This window comes from Mustelus asterias, chromosome 7 (genome assembly GCF_964213995.1).
Source record: "Mustelus asterias chromosome 7, sMusAst1.hap1.1, whole genome shotgun sequence".
NCBI lineage: Eukaryota > Metazoa > Chordata > Chondrichthyes > Carcharhiniformes > Triakidae > Mustelus > Mustelus asterias.
In genome coordinates this window covers 139509620-139530385 of record NC_135807.1, presented here as the reverse complement: position 1 = coordinate 139530385, position 20766 = coordinate 139509620, and the positions used below count along the sequence as shown (strand labels likewise).

Here is a 20766-nt window from a genome sequence, read left to right as displayed (position 1 = left end):
ATATCATATCCAAGATGAGGATTTGTGTCGCCTGCTTTATGGATCTAGCTCCCCACCCCAAGCAGGTTTATGCTTCTAGCCCTGTGATTTGAGCAACACATCATTGCCAATGCAAGCAAACTATACAGATCAGTGCTGAAGAAGTGTCCTACTCTCAGATAGTCTCTTTGAAGAAGCATTAGACCGTGACCCTATCTGCCCCATCGGGTGGATCCTACAACACGATTTCAAAGATGATCAGGAGACTCTAAGCCAATATTTGCCCCTCTTAACCCATGTAATCAAGCTACCAAGTTATGATTTGCTGATTGTGGGAGCTTGCTGTGCACAATTTGGCCGCTGGACTTATTACATTAACAGTGTGACTACACCTCAAATGTGTTAAATTGGTTCTAAACCACTTTGGAATATCTACAAGTTCTGAAAGGTGCTATAGAAATCCAAGAGTTTCCTTGGCAACACAGTCACTGTCACTCTACTAATGTTTCTAAAGTCATGACGACTATCACTCTGGCCTTCTAAATGTGGAATCAGGGCACCAGCACCTTCATATAATGAGGCAAATGTGTTGGTAAACATGGTGTCCAATTCCCTAGCTTACCAGTTATGCTGATGTGGAACTATAAATTACAAGTCAGTACTGCACCAGGCGTGCATCCAGTTTAATATTTGCAGTATTTAATATAATCTGTGTCCCTTGTAGCTGGAATGGTGGGAACCTAAATAACCTCAATACCAGATTTTCTGTTTTTACAATTGAGCTAAAACTGCTGCATGAGCTCAATCGTGACACAATGTCCAAAGCCAATTGTTGAATGCAGATCAGAAACTCTTTCAACTCTAGGGGATTTTTAAAGACTTATTGCACAGAAGAAAAACATGTAAATATCCCAATTTCCTCTACTCCACCCCACCAAAGTCTTGTGCAGGTGAAACACCCTAAATATAAATCAATCCTGAACATTTCCCTCTGACATCCCATAAAGTTTCAGCTGTTTAATTTATCTTTATTACAATAGTTCTCCAGAATAGTTTTGGCAGCAACTGTGTTTGATCTTTTATATTCTACAGATATGACAGGTAAGAGAGTGGAACCTCAAATATCTTGCACAGCTTGTAAACATCAGTTTATTGCTGAGATTTAAGCTAGGCTAAGTTCCAACTGACTTCTCAAAGTCACTTGGAAAGCAACATTCAAATGCCTGCATTGCAGCCAAGTCTCTCCAGTGCCCCTCCAAATGGGCATTACAAAATCATTAGCAAACACCACTATTCTATGTTTTAGGATTAGAGAGATGTTAACCTGGGGCCATGCTGTTATCAACATGTGGAGATGCCGGCGTTGGACTGGGGTAAACACAGTAAGAAGTTTTAACAACACTAGGTTAAAGTCCAACAGGTTTATTTGGTAGCAAAAGCCACACAAGCTTTCGGAGCTCCAAGCCCCTTGGTGCGTCAACACCAAATTCATCAGCCGCACTCACAAGACAGCCCCGAACATCACCCAAGCACAACGCAACGCCATCCGCGCTCTCAAGACCAACTGCAACATTGTCATCAAACCAGCAGACAAAGGAGGGGCCATCGTCATATTGAACAGAACGGATTACTGCAAAGAAGTGTACCGACAACTAAACAACGAGGAACACTACAGTTACCTGCAGATCCGACCAAAGAACACACCCGTCAACTCAACACTCTGATCAAGACCTTTGATCCGGACCATCAGAGCACCCTCCGTGCTCTCATCCCACGTACTCCCCGCGTTGGAGATCTCTACTGCCTCCCGAAGATACACAAGGCAAACACACCCGGCCGTCCCATCGTATCGGGCAATGGGACCCTGTGCGAGAACCTCTCCGGCTATGTCGAGGGCATCCTGAAACCCATTGTACAAAGAAACCCCAGCTTTTGTCGCGACACTACAGACTTCCTACAGAAACTCGGCACACATGGAACAGTTGAACCAGGAGCACTCCTCGTCACAATGGATGTCTCAGCACTCTACACCAGCATCCCCCATGACGATGGCATTGCTGAAACGGCCTCAGTGCTCAGCGCCAACAACTGCCAGTTTCCAGATGCAATTTTACATCTCATCCGTTTCATCCTGGACCACAATATCTTCACCTTCAACAACCAGTTCTTCATCCAGACACACGGAACAGCCATGGGGACCAAATTCGCACCTCAATATGCCAACATCTTCATGCACAGGTTCGAACAAGACTTCTTCACCGCACGGGACCTTCAACCGATGCTATACACTAGATACATCGATGACATTTTCTTCCTTTGGACTCATGGTGAGCAATCACTGAAACAACTATATGATGACATCAACAAGTTCCATCCCACCATCAGACTCATCATGGACTACTCTCCGGAATCGGTTGCATTCTTCGACACACGCATCTCCATTAAGGACGGTCACCTCAGCACCTCACTGTACCGCAAGCCCACGGATAACCTCACGATGCTCCACTTCTCCAGCTTCCACCCTAAACACGTTAAAGAAGCCATCCCCTACGGACAAGCCCTCCGTATACACAGGATCTGCTCGGATGAGGAGGATCGCAACAGACACCTCCAGACGCTGAAAGATGCCCTCATAAGAACAGGATATAGCGCTCGACTCATTGATCAACAGTTCCAACGCGCCACAGCGAAAAACCGCACCGACCTCCTCAGAAGACAAACACGGGACACAGTGGACAGAGTACCCTTCATCGTCCAGTACTTCCCCGGAGCGGAGAAGCTACGGCATCTCCGCCGGAGCCTTCAACATGTCATTGATGAAGACGAACATCTTGCCAAGGCCATCCCCACACCTCCACTTCTTGCCTTCAAACAACCGCACAACCTCAAACAGACCATTGTCCGCAGCAAACTACCCAGCCTTCAGGAGAACAGTGACCACGACACCACACAATCCTGCCACAGCAACCTCTGCAAGACGTGCCGGATCATCGACACAGATCTCACGTGAAAACACCATCCACCAGGTACACGGTACATACTCTTGCAACTCGGCCAATGTTGTCTACCTGATACACTGCAGGAAAGGATGTCCCGAGGCATGGTACATTGGGGAAACCATGCAGACGCTGCGACGACGGATGAATGAACACCGCTCGACAATCACCAGGCAAGACTGTTCTCTTCCTGTTGGGGAGCACTTCAGCGGTCACGGGCATTCGGCCTCTGATATTCGGGTAAGTGTTCTCCAAAGCGGCCTTCGCGACACACGACGGCGCAGAGTCGCTGAGCAGAAACTGATAGCCAAGTTCCGCACACACGAGGACAGCCTCAACCGGGATATTGGGTTCATGTCACACTATTTGTAACCCCCACAGTTGCCTGGACCTGCAGAGTTTCACTGGCTGTCTTGTCTGGAGACAATACACATCTTTTTAGCCTGTCTTGATGCTCTCCCCATTCACGTTGTTTGTATCTTAAAGATTTGATTAGCTGTAAGTATTCGCATTCCAACCATTATTCATGTAAATTGAGTCTGTGTCTTTATATGCCCTGTTTGTGAACAGAATTCCCACTCACCTGAAGAAGGGGCTTGGAGCTCCGAAAGCTTGTGTGGCTTTTGCTACCAAATAAACCTGTTGGACTTTAACCTGGTGTTGTTAAACTTCTTACTGTGTTAACATCAACAGCATTCATAGGATTCTTGGGAGGGGTTATTTTTGAGGCCGAATTAGCTGCGAACCCTTCCTGGGAGATAGAATTGCAGCATCTTCAGCTTACTGGATCAAAAGGCTATTTGAATCTTCCTGTGGTTAAGCTATAAAGGAGAGCTTCTTTCAGGAGTTATACATCTTGTGGAGTACTGGTATACTCAGGGCTCCATGCTTCCTCTGAAACCTATAATCAGCCATTGTATTGAATAGAGAGCAGGCTCGATGAGTTATTTGGTCTACTCCTACTCTGTCTCTCGAGTTCTGATGCAACTGCAGGGAGTTGGCACATTGCAAAGTGTCAGGCTGCCAAATGGATTGAAAATTAACCAAATGAGATGTGCCAAACAAGAAAACTGCCTAAAAGGTCCACCACTAAACAGTTCTGCCTTTCCCTTCAGAGCTTTCCACAAGATTCTAACTCCATAATCAAACTACTGCGGAGGGGGAGAAAATCAAAATTAGCATCATGTCACCTGCCCTCACTTTACATCACCCCCACAACAGCACAAGAAAATTACTATAAAATTATCTCATTAAATGCCAAATCATATGCTACATGCACTTGATAAAAAACAGAATGCACTCCAAGGATAAAAGGCCCTCATCTCACAGCCTCCAAATCAGTCACACCCTTCAGTTATTTACTATCTTCAAGGCACTGATCTGATGTGTAACCTCTGTGCACAGACTATCTTCGTAAAGTAGTAAATGAGGACGTGGCACAGCTGTGCTAAAATTATTTTTTTTAAACTTAAAGGTTTTAATAAATTTCATAGGTTTCAATAGTTTAAAGATTATTCAGAAGACAGGAGCAATTTACTGCAGTGATCTCCGGTGGCACAGTGGTTAGCACTGCTGCCTCTGCGCCAGGCACCTGAGTTTGATTCCGGCCTTGGGTCACTCTCTGTGTGGAGTCTGCACGTTCTCCCCGTGTCTGCGTGGGTTTCCTCTGAATGCTCCGGTTTCCTCCCACAGTCCAAAAGATGTGCTGCTTAGGTGCATTGGCCGTGCTAAATTCTCCCTCAGTGTAACCCGAACAGGCACCGGAGTGTGGCAACTAGGGGATTTTCACAGTAACTTCATTGCAGTGTTAATGTAAGCCTACTTGTGACACTAATAAATAAACTTTAAATAAGAAATTAAGCATTTCACTTCAGCTGATTTATCTGTCTTCATTCATTTCAAATTTCTATTGCCTGTTCCATGTTTACGTAATTTCTAATTAGTTTATGTTGTAAGGGCAGTCAGACTAGATATTTTTTTAAAAGAATGGTTATAATTTTATATTGATTTTTTAAAATCACTTATCTGATCAAACAAGACTGAATTAGATCAAATCAGCTCGGAGTCTCCGAGCAGAAGCAATAACTATCAGCCCTGCTACTCTAACAGGTTAAATCAGTCGGCTACGTAGGATGTACAACACAAATAGGCCAGTTGCTCAAACTTTTTATTGGCGTCATTGGCTGGGCAAACAGTTATTGCCCATCGCTAATTGCCCTCCACTTCAGAGGGCGTCAGAGAGTCAACTGGTCTGGCCTACATGTAAGGACAGCAGATTTCCTTCCCTAAAGGACATTAATCGACAATGGTTTCATGGTCACATTAGACTTTTAATTCCAGATTTTTTATTGAATTCAAATTTCACCATCTGCCGTGTGGGATTCAAACCGAGGTCCCCAGAGCATTACCCTGGGTCTCTGGATTAGTAGTCCATGATAACGTCACTACGCTACTGCCTCTTTCATATGATTCTGTGGCCACCTCTCTTTGGTTGAAGCTGTGAAATTAGGCTGAAGGTGCCTTGTGCACAGTCAAGTGGAATACTCTGTATTAGACACAGATTGGCACAACATTTTTTAAAAAGTGTAATATTCAGAATAATGGGGAGATTGGACGAGATAATGTAGAACAAAGCTTCAGCGATGATCTGCATGACTCACTTCTGTACAGCAACAAACTAAGGCTGAACTGCAACTAACCAAGTTATCCAACTTCCTATGCACACTCAATCAATGGGGCGGCACTGTGGCACAGTGGTTAGCACTGTTGCTTCAGCGTCAGGGTCCTGGGTTCGATTCCTGGCTTGGGTCACTGTCTGTGTGGAGTTTGCACATTCTCCGTCTGTGGGGGTTTCCTCCCACAATCCGAAAGAATGTGTTGGTTAGGTGCATTGGCCATGCTAAATTCTCCCTCAGTGTACCCAAACAGGCACTGGAGTGTGGCGACTAGGGGATTTTCACAGTAACTTCACTGCAGTGTTAATATTAGGCTACTTGTGACAAATAAATAAACTTTTAACTTCAATGGAGCTTTCACAACAACCTTGGTGGTGGTATCACACTGAAAGAATCAGGTTTTATTTTGCTGACTGGGCACTGGAATGAAGCAACATTCAGGGAAAAAATAATGAGAGCTCAGAAAAGCCATAATCACCACTTGAATATGGAGATTCAATTATCACTTTGAAATCAGCGCCTTTTTAAAGGATAGTTGTAATGTGTGTGGAGATGTACTCACAATCAGTCCATTTTTGTGTTGGCAAAGTCTGAGTGCCTATCCCCAGGCACTGTGCATCAATCAGTGTCATTCACATTGCAGAATTAACTATTGTGACATCATTACTGCAAGCTTAGAGAGAAATCATTCAGTCCGTTTCATGGAGATTCTGTGGCCAGAGTGAACTATAAAAAACAGAAGTTTCATCTCCTGCACTGTTGTAGGAACCTTGGTGAGTTGCTGCAGTGCATCTTGTAGACGGTACACACGGCTGCCATCGCGCGTCAGTGGTGAAGGCAGTGAATGCTTAAGGTAGTGGACGGGGTGCCAATCAAGTGGGCTGCTTTGTCCCAGATGCTGTTAATTTTCTTGCGTGCTGTTGGAGTTGCACTCCTCCAGGCAATCAGAGAGTATTCCATCTTACTCCTGACTTGTGCTTTATAGATGGTGGACAGGCTTTAAGAGGGGTCAGGAGGTGAGTTACTTGTCCCAGGATTCCTATTTAAATAAAGCCAGAGAGCTCTGTATCCTGTCCAAAAGTCATTCCTTAACCATTCACAATAAAACTGATCTGATAATTTAGCACAATGCGGTCTGCAAGACATTGCTCTGTACAAAACAGCTACCACATCTTCATACAAAACAGTGACTAAACTTCAAAAATTACTCGATGGTTGTACAGTGCTGGATGTCGTCCTGGGGAAGTGCAAGATTCTGTATGGTAGACAGGGACTTCATCAAATTAATTCAATTGCATTTTATGCAAATTCATCTCAACAGATAACTTGCTGTAAAACTTCCTCATGAAAACAACCAAAAACCAATCACAATCCATGACTAAATCATTGTTGCTCTCAAAGCCAATGGACTGATTTTTAAATTGCTCCAGCACAAGTGGCTGTGCCTTCAATGGTCTCAGCTTGAAGCTCTGGGATTCCTTCCCTAAACCTCTATGACCAAGCTTGTGATAATTTGATCTTGTATCTCATTTGGTTTGCTGTCAGGCTCCTGTGAAGGTGGCTGTTTGGGACATTTTATTCCTTTCAAGTGTTTGTCAAAGTGTGTGCGGATGTTTTTGGCGTATTAGGTATAGATTTTCATATCCTTGAATTAACAAAGTACATTTTAAATAGAATTTACCATCAATGAAAAAAGTGCAGAACATGCTTCAGCAGCAAGTACAGAACACAAGTATAAAGCTTCACTGCTTTCCCCATTCTAATAGCATAATGTTTGTTGGCCAAAGCTTAGAAATAGTTTGAAAATTTTAATTTTCACAAGCCCTCAAGTCAGAGAATTCAACCAGGTTTGCCAGTTATTTGAAAGAGCTATCAGCTGTGTTTAAATCTAAAAAAAATCCCAAAGTTGTTGTGAAATGAATAAATGATGTCAGAACCTCTGGATTTTTATTTTGTTTAGTAGAATCAAACCAAAGTCCACATTACTTTGGAAAACAAAAGGAAAATGGCCAACTGACTTGTGGAAACTAAAGAAAGCACAAAATTCAGACTACCAGAGGACTGAGAGAAGGATCTGATAGAAGTCACTGACTTATCCTTGTCCAAAAACACCCAAATTCATGATACAAACTGCAGGTTACACAAATGCAGAGGTATTTAGAGCATAGAACATTACAGCGCATTACAGGCCCTTCGGCCCTCGATGTTGCGCCGACCTGTGAAACCAATCTAAAGCCCCTCTAACCTACACTGTTCCAATATCATCCACATGTTTATCCAATGACCCTTTAAATGCCCTTAATGTTGACGAGTCCACTACTGCTGCAGGCAGGGCATTCCACGCCCTTACTACTCTCTGAGTAAAGAACCTATCTCTGACATCTGTCCTATATCTATCACCCCTCAATTTAAAGCTATGTCCCCTCGTGCTAGCCATCACCATCCAAGGAAAAAGGCTCTCATTATCCACCCTATCTAATCCTCTGATCATCTTGTATGCCTCTATTAAGTCACCTCTTAACCTTCTTCTCTCGAACGAAAACAGCCTCAAGTCACACAGCCTTTCCTCACAAGACCTTCCGACCATACCAGGCAACATCCTGGTAAATCTCCTCTGCACCCTTTCCAATGCTTCCACATCCTTCCTATAATGCGGTGACCAGAACTGTACGCAACACTCCAAATGCGGCCGCACCAGAGTTTTGTACAGTTGCAACATGACCTTCTGTCTCCGAAACTCAATCCCTCTACCAATAAAAGCTAACACACCATACTTAACAACCCTATCAACCTGGGTGCCAACTTTCAGGGATCTATGCACATGGACACCCAGATCCCTCTGTTCATCCACACTACCAAGTATCTTACCATTAGCCCAGTACTCTGTATTCCTGTTACTCCTTCCAAAGTGAATAACCTCATACTTTTCCGCATTAAACTCCATTTGCCACTTCTCAGCCCAGCTCTGCAGCTTATGTATGTCCCTCTGTAACCTGCAACATCCTTCCGCATTGTCCACAACTCCACCGACTTTAGTGTCATCCGCAAATTTACTAACCCATCCTTCTACGCCCTCATCCAGGTCATTTATAAAAATGACAAACAGCAGTGGCCCCAAAACAGATCCTTGCGGTACACCACTAGTAACTGAACATTTCCCATCAACCACCACCCTCTGTCTTCTTACAGCTAGCCAATTCCTGATCCAAACCGCAAAATCACCCTCAATCCCATTTGCAAGACAGTTTGCTTAAAATAAACTGCATAATGAGCTTATTTGATGTTGTGCCCTTTGGAACGAGCTGGAACGCGGCACCATTAGTGGCTTGCTGCCAGATACACTGGTCTCTTTCTAACCTATTAGTTTCATACCCTGAACTATAACAAGAAAACCAAACTGTTGGTCGACACAGGAAAACAGAGCTTGCTGCCAAGTTATGCTGTCTTATCATCAGATGAAGCCTCGAGTTCTGGAATTCCCTCCCTAAATCTCTATGTCTCTCCTCCTTCAAGACTATGTTTAAAACCTAACTGTTAGATCAAGCTATTAGTCACCGTGCTTACTCTTGATGCTCTTTGTCAAGATTCTTTAATAATTCTCTGTTAAAGTGCCTCGGGACGTTTGCCTAAATTAATGGCGCTATATAAATGCAGGTTGCCGCTGATGTCACTTTATTGAGGAACAAGGGGAAGTTTTCAAACGAGCCACACTGACTAACACCTAACGGATATTATGTAGTGATTTTGAGAGAGACAAAAATAAAGAAGGGGAACACGAAAAGGAGGGCCTTCTATTACAAAATGCAACTCTGAAAGTCAACTATAACAAGCAATCAGGAGGACTTACTCCAATTCCAATGTTAACTACCCTCTCAGGGTCACTGTGCAGAAATTTAGACAGGATTTCTGCCTACAGCTGGGAGATGTATTCAAAAAAAAAGGAGGCAAAGTGAAAGGGGTGAGATTCATCACAGGGCAGAGGGAATTTCCACTGCCCACACATTAGACCCTTTGATAAATTAAGTTTTATATTCTTCCTCATTAACCTTAACAAGTTGATCAAGTTGGCAATACATTTATTAGGAAGTTAAGGAGTTACAACATAGCATAAGGAGCAGAAAAAGGACATTCAGCCCATCACCATCACGAAGAATATTAGAAGACATAGTAGTAGAAGACGGGGGGGAGGGGGGTTATGGAGGGCCCCTGGTCCCGTCGGAGCGGCATCTTCCCAAGCAACGGGAGGAGATACAACACCTGTCCTTTTTATCTCCCCCCCTCCCAGCATCCAGGGCCCCAAACACTACTTGCAATTGAAACATTCACTTCTACTTCTTTCAGTTAAATGTATTATGTTCGCTGCTCACAACGTGCTTTCTTCCAGTTGGCGAACCCAAAGGTAGAGCAGGGTGATGCGCTTAGTCCAACACCTCTATTCAGCCAGCAAACAAGACCCTGAGCTGCTGGCTGTGTCTCACTTCAAACTCCCCACCACAATCCTAACTCTGACCACCTCCTCTTCGATCTCTCACACTGTTCCAGTGAAGATTAATGCAACTTCTCGGAACAGCACCTCAGCCCTCACCAATTCAGATAACTTTTCTTCTTTTCAGAAGGCAGCTGTTGGTAATGATGCTGATATTCTCATTTCCATCTTCCACTTCTTTACTGGTTCCATTCGCACCCACTTCTGTCTTGAACCATCATCCCTTTTAATCAATTCAATTCTCCCACATTCCACCATCACAGACCTTTCCTTTTTGCTTGTTTCCTGCCTCTGAACTTGCTTAAAAATTACATCTCTAAACACTAATAAACTAAACTAATTTCCAGTTCTGATATAAGGTCACCAATTTTCTGTTTTTACTTCATATTATGGAAAGCGTCATCCATCCTAGCTCGATTGTTCAGAGAGGAAGAGGGACCCCCATTGAGCCAACTGTCAAACTGCTGACTCACCTCAGACTGGTTCACCAGACTGTCACTGCTTCATATTTCTACGAGAGACCTGAAAACACCCCTCTCATGAATCTAATCAAGATTGTGAAGACAGAATCTAGTATTGTACAGTCCAGTGACTCTCAGAATTCACTCACATACTCACGATTCAGTTTCATTAAGATCCAAGTGGCAGCAACAGGAAAGGATTGCAGATACAGACTCCTGATACTCTTGATAAAAGTCAACAGAGTGGTTAGCTCTAACCCTTCAGACCAACCTGGCCAAAATCAGGAATTTAATTCAGGTAAACACAAAGCAGCATTCCAGTGTAAAGTGCCTCAGGATAATTAACAGCCATTTACTACACTGCTATATAAAGGCATTGCACAGAATACTATTTTTAGATTTTAGTCCTCTTTTGCATAGCCAGCTGTTCTGACACATGCAGAACGTTATCAACATGTTTACAAGTCTCCAAATTCAACGACTGACATCTAAATCCCACCTCAGTTTGTTCCACAGAGACACATCCTAATTACCTCAGACCTGAACAAGGGAACCCCTGGAGTTTAACCAGCTGAACTCAGAGCATATTGCACAGAGCAGTGAATAGCTGTCCATCATTGTGTTAGGACCACCTTACCTGTTAGGGCATTGGTTGGAGGTTTACCTGAAGCAGGATGGTCCACAGTGGGCCTTCCAGACTGAATATTACTAAATATCAACTTTGTTCAAATGATAGCATTTTTAGAAGTAACAGTTTAAGAGAACTTGGCTTCATGGTAAATTGGCAGAGCATCGATTCAAACAATTCCACTCTAACATGCCAAACTGGCCAACAGAAATAAAAGAAACTTCAATTCTGATCTTGCGAGTATTCAGTCATGAATAACTGCAAAGTAATTTGGATTCCACATCATGTGCTCCATATTATCATGTTATATTACCCACTTTATATTGTCACATCTTGTATTGAGAATTAACTTTCGATATCAACATAGTAAGGAGTTTAACAACACCAGGTTACAGTCCAACAGCTTTATTTGGTAGCAAACACCACTAGCTTTCGGAGCGCTGCTCCTTCGTCAAGTGAGTGGGAGATCTGCTAACAAACAGGGCATATAAAGACACAAACTCAAGTTACAGAATAATGAATAATGACTGGAATGCGAGTCTTTACAGCTAATCAAGTCTTAAAGGTACAGACAATGTGAGTGGAGAGAACATTTAGCACAGGTTAAAGAGATGTGTATTGTCTCCAGACAGGACAGCCAGTGAGATTTTGCAAGTCCAGGCAAGTTATGGGGGTTACAGATAGTGTGACATGAACCCAAGATCCTGGTTGAGGCCGTCCTCATGTGTGCGGAACCTGGCTATCAGTTTCTGCTCAACGACTCTGCGCCGTCGTGTGTCGCGAAGGCCACCTTGGAGAACACTTACCCGAATATCAGAGGCCGAATGCCCGTGACCGCTGAAGTGCTCCCCAACAGGAAGAGAACACTCTTGCCTGGTGATTGTCGAGCGGTGTTCATTCATCCGTTGTCGTAGCGTCTGCATGGTTTCCCCAATGTACCATGCCTCGGGACATCCTTTCTTGCAGCGTATCAGGTACCATCTCACGTGAGAACACCATCCACCAGGTACACGGTACATACTCTTGCAACTCAACCAACGTTGTCTACCTGATACGCTGCAAGAAAGGATGTCCCGAGGCATGGTACATTGGGGAAACCATGCAGACGCTACGACAACGGATGAATGAACACCGCTCGACAATCACCAGCCAAGACTGTTCTCTTCCTGTTGGGGAGCACTTCAGTGGTCACAGGCATTCGGCCTCTGATATTCGGGTAAGCATTCTCCAAGGCGGCCTTCACGACACATGACAGCGCAGAGCCGCTGAGCAGAGACTGATAGCCAGGTTCCGCACACGAGTACGGCTTCAACCGGGATCTTGGGTTCATGTCACACTATCTGTAACCCCCATAACTTGCCTGGACCTGCAAAATCTCACTGGCTGTCCTGTCTGGAGACAATATACATCTCTTTAACCTGTGCTAAATGCTCTCTCCACTCACATTGTCTGTATCTTTAAGACTTGATTAGCTGTGAAGACTCGCATTCCAATCACTATTCTGTAAATTGAGTTTGTGTCTTTATATGCCCTGTTTGTGAACAGAACTCCCACTCACCTGACGAAGGAACAGCCTGTTCCAAAAGCTAGTGGCTTTTGCTACCAAATAAACCTGTTGGACCTTAACCTGTTGTTAGACTTCTTACTGTGTTTACCCCAGTCTAACGCCGGCATCTCCACATTATATCAACATAGCCAGCCAAAAAAATCAATTTCTCTGCAGCTCTGTACAAGCTCACATGAACTTTCTTCCCTCGTGACAAAAATAGGTTTGGTTTCCTGAAACCTGTATAAAGGTGATGCGTTGACATTATAGCACAGAAACAGGCCAAATGACTAAACCAGATCATAACAACCTCATTTAGATAGCACCTGTAATCTAGTAAAACTTCCCCAGATGTTTCACAGGTGCTTAATGAGACAACAACAGATACAAACAACCTGAGATGTTAGGGCATCGCCTAACATGGTCAAAACTTGGTCAATAAGATAGGTTTTAAGAAACATTATAAAGGAGAGAGTAGAGAAGGTTTCCATAATGTCTTCATCCACCTACCCAATCTAACTCGGAATGCCTCAAACATGAAGTCTAGATGTGAACTCCACAGCCTCACAACGCAGAAGAAAGTTTCCTTCTTCTCGTATCTATGGCCCTCACTCTTGATCCCTCAGCTACTGGAAACTGTCTGCTTCTATCAACCCTGCCTACCCTTTCTAATGTGTATCATTCCATAATCTATGCTGCTCTGATAAAAACAGAATCAATGTTTTCAATTCTATATTCCTAGTAACACACGTGAAGCAGAAATTGGTGAAACGTAGTCTGGATTGAGACCGAGTTGGAACAAGAGGGGAATATTTAACGTCAGAATAACCTTTAATAACCAGCTCAAAGTAAACAAGGACATTTGCATACACTTCATCGACTCTGAAAATGTGTTTGATCGTGTTCGTGTTTATCATCAAAAGCGTGAGACAAGCGTGACATACCACGACAGCAGATTTCCCAGTAGCAGCAGTTACAAGCAGGCTGCACATTCCTATTTCCCATTCCAGGCAGCAGCCCAGTGAATCAGCACTGTTCTCTAAAACCTCAAGATGCAGCCTTTGTAACGTGGAGCCAAAGGATGAGAATTTTAAATGAGGGTTGTTGGAGGATCTGGAAACCAATGTCAGGAGGACAGGGGCAATGGGTTTTAGTTGAGGGTGGGTTGATGCGAGGTTGGAAAGTGGAGGAGATGTTACGAAAGTAGAAGTGGATGGAGAAGATTTAGAGTTGGAAGCTCAGTTAAGTCATATAGAACAGTGAGATTGGGAAGAATCTGGTTCAGACACTGGCTAGAGAGGATGCAATCGGTAATGAGGTTGAAGACAATTATGTCATTTCCTCCTAATGATTTTGTTGAAGGAAGTTGCAGCAGACGGGATGCTGGTGTGGTTAACCATTCCAATAGCTGCTGTTAAGTCACAATCTTCTTCCTCTAAGGAAATAAGTGTCACCATGGTGAGGAAATGTATTATTTCTCAATAGTCCAATGATTATGCCCAACATATGGCTGAAAATGAGGGAACTTGATACGATCTGAACACAGTCACATACTGGATGAGACTGTTATGAAAGCACAGCCAGTGGCTGGAACAAGTTGTTTCAATAGGTGATCTTTATCCAGCTACAAATACTTAAAATGCATATAAATCGAGAAATGTTGTTGATAAACCTCAGAAAACTAACTTCAGTTATAGTTTGTGTAGAAAAGTATTATCTATAGAATTACAATGCAGAATTTCTAGCAGGGTGAGAAACCATTGCCAACAGTAGTCCTTTAATCATGCAAACTAAAAACACTCTTAAAATTCTAGAACAAATTCAAGTTTTAAAGCTGGCTGAAAAACTTCTTTCTAACTGTCAAGCTCAACAGTCTGGAAAAACTGCCCCAGTTTTTAATTTGACATCCTAATGATAGAATCAAATGTGTGTGGCTAAACTCCTCCACAAGGAAACTCTTAACTCTTTGTATCTGTCGTCTGTGACAATATTTAATGTTCTGGCTCAAAAATCATTCAAGGTCAGAAGACATGACTCAGATCCTGAACAACAACAAGGACATGTCAAAAGAATCATTACACAGGTCAAATGTTAGAACAAATGTCCTTGCTGGATAGTGAGCTGGTCAGAATTTGGAATGTCAAGGTCACCCACCACACCTTGTTTGTGTGCACGACATCAGCACAAAACAGTTTAGTAATGTCAGAAAAATCTACAAGTATTGACAATGGTCTTAGGGACTGAATACTGGCAGACTTACTTCAGCTTTCAGGGATTAAGTTGTGTGTTCATAAAAGTCGATTTTAATGAAGACCAGGGTATGTGAGAATATTCTAATTGTCTGGAATGCTTCTTAAATAAAACACGCAGAGAAAAATAACGCCATGCCTTTTGAGAAGGTTCAACAAGAAAAATGACATGAGGTAGATAGATAGCTTTGCTGCTCCAGTGAAACTCACAATATTGTCTATCCCTGATAACTCGATCAGATTGAACTAACAAAAATTAATTTAGCACTGCAGGTGTTAGAAAACTGGGAATCTATTAGCAAACAAAAATTGAGTGTCAGCTCATCTGAATTGAACTAGTTTGAATCAAGAGAAATGGACTGCAAAAGAAGTCTGTGTATCAGGTTTTGAGATGGATATGCAGAATTAATCTGCATCGGAGCAACACTGGATGAACAGAAGTTGGTTGAGATACAAGAACAATTAAAGATGCCTAATGAGAACTTTTGATGCGCCACTGTGGGCAGCCTTACAGCGCCAGGGACCCAGGTTCAATTCTGGCTTCGGGTCACTGTGTGCAGTTTCAACATTTGCCCCGTGTTTGTGTGGGTTTCCTCCGAGTGCTCCGGTTTCCTCCCACATTCGAAAGATGTGCAGGTTAGGTGGATTGGCCATGCTAAATTGACTCCAGTGTCAGGGGATTAGCAGGGGCAAATATGTGGGGTTACAGGAATAGGGCCAGGGTGGGATTGTGCAGACTTGATGGGCTGAATGGCCTCCTTCTGCACTGTAGGAATTCTATGGATTTGATGAAATCTACACTTATACAAAAGATCTAAGACAGACAATTACATTGGTTTGGACACCTTTCCAGAATGAGTTTTTTGAAGGGGTAACCAAGAAGGTAGATGAGGGCAGTGCAGTTGATGTTGTCTACATGGACTTTAGCAAGGCCTTTGACAAGGTACCGCATGGTAGGTTGTTGCATAAGGTTAAATCTCACGGGGTCCAGGGTGAGGTATCTAAATGGATACAAAATTGGCTTCTTGACAGAAGCCAGAGGTGGTTGTAGAGGGTTATTTTTCAAACTGGAGGCCTGTGACCAGCGGTGTGCCTCAGGGATCAGTGCTGGGCCCACTGTTATTTGTCATTTATATTAATGATTTGGATGAGAATATAGGAGGCATGGTTAGTAAGTTTGCAGATGACACCAAGATTGGTGGCATAGTGGACGGTGAAGAAAGATATCTCCGATTGCAACGGGATCTTGATCAATTGGGCCAGTGGACTGACGAATGGCAGATGGAGTTTAATTTAGACAAATGCGAGGTGATGCATTTTGGTAGATTGAACCAGGGCAGGACTTACTCAGTTAATGGTAGGGTATTGGGGAGAGTTACAGAACAAAGAAATCTAGGGTACATGTTCATAGCTCCTTGAAAGTGGAGTCACAGGTGGACAGAATGGTGAAGAAGGCATTCAGCATGCTTGGTTTCATTGGTCAGAACGTTGAATACAGGAGTTGGGACATCTTGTTGAAGTTGTACAAGACATTGGTATGGCCATACTTGGAATACTGTGTGCAGTTCTGGTCAACCTATTATAGGAAGGATATTATTAAACTAGAAAGTGTGCAAAAAAGATTTACTAGGATGCTACCGAGACTTGATGGATTGAGTTACAAGGAGAGGCTGGATAAACTGGGACTTTTTTCCCCGGAGCGTAGAAGGCTGAGGGGTGATCTTATAGAGGTCTATAAAATAATGAGGGGCACAGATCAGCTAGATAGTCAATATCTTTTCCCAAAGGTAGGGGAGTCTAAAACTAGATTTAGGTTTAAGGTGAGAGGGGAGAGATACAAAAGTGTCCAGAAGGGCAATTTTTTCACACAGAGGGTGGAGTGTGTCTGGAACAAGCTGCCAGAGGTAGTAGTAGAGGCGGGTACAATTTTGTCTTTGAAAAAGCATTTAGATAGTTACATGGGTACGATAGGTATAGAGGGATATGGGCCAAATGCGGGCAATCGGGATTAGCTTAGGGGTTTAAAAAGAAAAGGGCAGCATGGACAAGTTGTGCCGAAGGGCCCGTTTCCATGCTGTAAACCTCTATGACTCTAATGGAGAAGGATAAAGTATCTTTTGTGATTCAGCAGATGTACAAGGAAGGCAACGTCAAGATTAACCTTACACAGAAAGGGACACAGGTGGCTGAATGTGCCAGGTTGGTTCAGAACTAACAGCACTGAGTTGATGGACAGGAATTTAGTCATAGTGGTAGAAATAACATTGGCAATGATGAATCTGTGCATCTTTGCAGCTGGAAAATATTGTTAACAGAACATACAGCAGAATGCAAGATTACTTTGAAGAGAAATAACTATCTGAGCTAATAATTCTTTGCAATCACATCTAGAGGCTTTAGAAAGCTCTGGACAGTAACCACTATGAAGAATTAGTTCATGGTATTGGCTTAATTAAATTTGTAACAGAATGATCATGTTGCAAGGCTTCCCAAGAGCCAGATATGTGGCTGGGGTCTGGTAAGGAGCTCCGAAAACATTCATCACGCTCAAAGATTGTCCATGATGATGTTGATAACTGTTCCTAAAATCAACTGTCAGTGGCCTATCCAGTGCTTCAGTTATTGAAAATTCTGGCGAACATGATAGTAAAAGGCACCAAACATCAAGTATGAACCATGATAAACGCAAACTAAGAACAAAGAACAATACAGCACAGGAACAGGCCCTTCGGCCCTCCAAGCCCGTGCCGCTCCCTGGTCCAAACTAGACCATTCTTTTGTATCCCTCCATTCCCACTCCGTTCACTGCGGATGCTGGAACAAAAACAGAAAAATGCTGGAAAATCTCAGCAGGTCTGACAGCATCTGCAGAGAGAGAATAGAGCCAACGTTTCGAATCCATATGACCTTTCTTCAGAGCAGTTCAAAATATGAACTGCTGTATTGGCCAGACTGCTGTGACAAATACATCAACACTCTCATAGCAAAGATACTGAAGGCAAGAGTCAAACAAAACAGCAATATCACTGCTGAATCAGTATGTAGAAGTTCATGTGCAATTTTACAGGGAAGTTGGAGACACACTTCCACTCTTATCGTGAGGTAGAGTTTCTCCCAACTCCATCAGGTGCAGTCAGAGTGAAGTTGGTTGGATCAGCTCAAAGACTGGAGAATTTTAAACAAGTGACATTAATCATAACTCAGGTTTCTGCGATCTCGGGACTGGTTTAGAAATCTTTTTGCCCAGCACTTGCCCTGTCGCTAAACAGGCTACATTCTCATCAGAATAATGAGTGCCAACCTTCTGCTGACTGCCCCCATTCAAAGAGACTCTTTAAACTGAGCGTTTTTTAAGATCCATAGATACTGAAAGAGACACTTAAAACTTTGTACAAATAATATTTATTTTACTAAGAAACTGCCTGATGTACACAAATTAAACTAGTAAATGGTTGCATATAGACTTTTTAAAACTCAGTTTCAGTGACCTAACAACAGTTACTCACAGGTGATAGACTAGACAATTATTTAAAATGCATAATTTTGGCAATAAACTCATTTTCAGCTCTAATAAGTGTGCACCTGGTTGCTGCTTTGGAAAGAAACAATTGTGTTTTATGATGCTGATGATTGTCCTGTTTGATGGGAGGGTTTGACTTCAGCGATCACACTAACGGATTTCTGAATGTAACCGAACCAGTACAATTCCACACACACTGCACACCAAAACAAAAATACATCCAATACACATGTGCGGAACACCGCTGTCTGAGAGTCTGCCTCCAAATCACACAACTACCCTGCCCTGGGGTTAGCCGACACATCATCAGAATCAAAATAATAGATGATGTATTCTCCTGACTGGGAGCACCAATGTTATTAGACAACTTGACACACAGCCCGGACAGCCATGTGTCAAAATGCAGAAGCAGCAGGTCCACCCATGAAACCTGGACAGTGGGGGGAGCCCCAACAGGAAGAGGGGAGGGCGGTGGGGGGGGGGGGGGTGGCCCCCAACAGGGAGAGGGGAGGGCGGGGGTGGGTGGCCGCCAACAGGGAGAGGGGAGGGTGGGGGGGGTGGCCCCCAACAGGGAGAGGGGAGGGTGGGGGGAGGGGGGGCGGCCCCCAACAGGGAGAGGGGAGGGTGGGGCGGGGTGGCCCCCAACAGGGAGAGGGGAGGGCGGGGGGGGGAGCGGCCCCCAACAGGGAGAGGAGAGGGGAGGGGGGTGGGTGGCCCCCCAACAGGGAGAGGGGAGGGTAGGGGGGCGGCCCCCAACAGGGAGAGGGGAGGGTAGGGGGGCGGCCCCCAACAGGGAGAGGGGAGGGCGGGGGGGGGGGGCGGCCCCCAACAGGGAGGGGGGAGGGTGGGGCGGCCCCCAACACGGAGAGGGGAGGGTGGGGCGGCCCCCAACACGGAGAGGGGAGGGGTGGGGCGGCCCCCAACACGGAGAGGGGAGGGTGGGGCGGCCCCCAACACGGAGAGGGGAGGGTGGGGCGGCCCCCAACACGGAGAGGGGAGGGTGGGGCGGCCCCCAACACGGAGAGGGGAGGGTGGGGCGGCCCCCAACACGGAGAGGGGAGGGTGGGGCGGCCCCCAACACGGAGAGGGGAGGGTGGGGCGGCCCCCAACACGGAGAGGGGAGGGTGGGGCGGCCCCCAACACGGAGAGGGGAGGGTGGGGCGGCCTCCAACACGGAGAGGGAGGGTGGGGGGGGCCACTGGGAGAGGGAGGGTGGGGGGGGGGCCACTGGGAGAGGGAGGGTGGGGGGGGCCACTGGGAGAGGGAGGGTGGGGGGGGCCACTGGGAGAGGGAGGGTGGGGGGGGGCCACTGGGAGAGGGAGGGTGGGGGGGGGCCACTGGGAGAGGGAGGGTGGGGGGGGGCCACTGGGAGAGGGAGGGTGGGGGGGGGCCACTGGGAGAGGGAGGGTGGGGGGGGGCCACTGGGAGAGGGAGGGTGGGGGGGGGCCACTGGGAGAGGGAGGGTGGGGGGGGGCCACTGGGAGAGGGAGGGTGGGGGGGGGCCACTGGGAGAGGGAGGGTGGGGGGGGGCCACTGGGAGAGGGAGGGTGGGGGGGGGGCCACTGGGAGAGGGAGGGTGGGGGGGGGCCACTGGGAGAGGGAGGGTGGGGGGGGGGCCACTGGGAGAGGGAGGGTGGGGGGGGGCCACTGGGAGAGGGAGGGTGGGGGGGGGCCACTGGGAGAGGGAGGGTGGGGGGGGCCACTGGGAGAGGGAGGGTGGGGGGGGGGCCACTGGGAGAGGGAGGGTGGGGGGGGGCCACTGGGAGAGGGAGGGTGGGGGGGGGCCACTGGGAGAGGGAGGGTGGGGGGGGGCCCACAGGGAGAGGGAGGGTGGGGGGGGCCACAGGGAGAGGGAGGGTGGGGGGGGCCACAGGGAGAGGGAGGGTGGGGGGGGGGCCACAGGGAGAGGGGAGGGTGGGGGGGGGGGCCACAGGGAGAGGGAGGGTGGGGAAGACCTGCTACCTGACTGACCCTGGGCTGTCAAAGGCGCTCTGATCCTGAACTTGTTTTGTGGATCCTTCCAGGGCTCTGCTGGAGATTTGCAAATGATAGATCAGCAATCAAACTATCACAGCCGCACTGTCACTCAGTTCCAACGGTGGCTGCATGATTCCATTGTCAGATGTTCTGGATTTGCTTGGCAGATGTGGGGGGGGGGGGGGGGGGGGGGGCGCAGGGAGACGGGGGCGCAGGGAGACGGGAGGGGCGGGGGCGCAGGGAGACGGG

The 20766-nt window shown here is 45.9% G+C and overlaps 1 protein-coding gene across 3 annotated transcripts in view; it reads right to left on the bottom strand.

Annotated features, from left to right (window-relative positions):
- The window catches only part of herpud2 (HERPUD family member 2), a 38422-nt gene extending 17855 nt beyond the window's left edge, over positions 1-20567 (bottom strand). Inside the window, exon 1 of one of the 3 annotated variants that reach the window (XM_078216908.1) lies at positions 20512-20567. Coding sequence is in view for 1 of the 3 variants with exons in the window: in XM_078216905.1 (XP_078073031.1) it covers positions 10747-10767 (21 nt within the window). In the remaining 2 variants the exon portion in view is untranslated. Of the gene's footprint in view, positions 1-10746; positions 11134-20511 lie in introns of those variants that run through there. The other 2 variants (XM_078216907.1, XM_078216905.1) reach the window with 2 other exon arrangements.
- Positions 20568-20766: the final 199 nt, after the last annotated feature.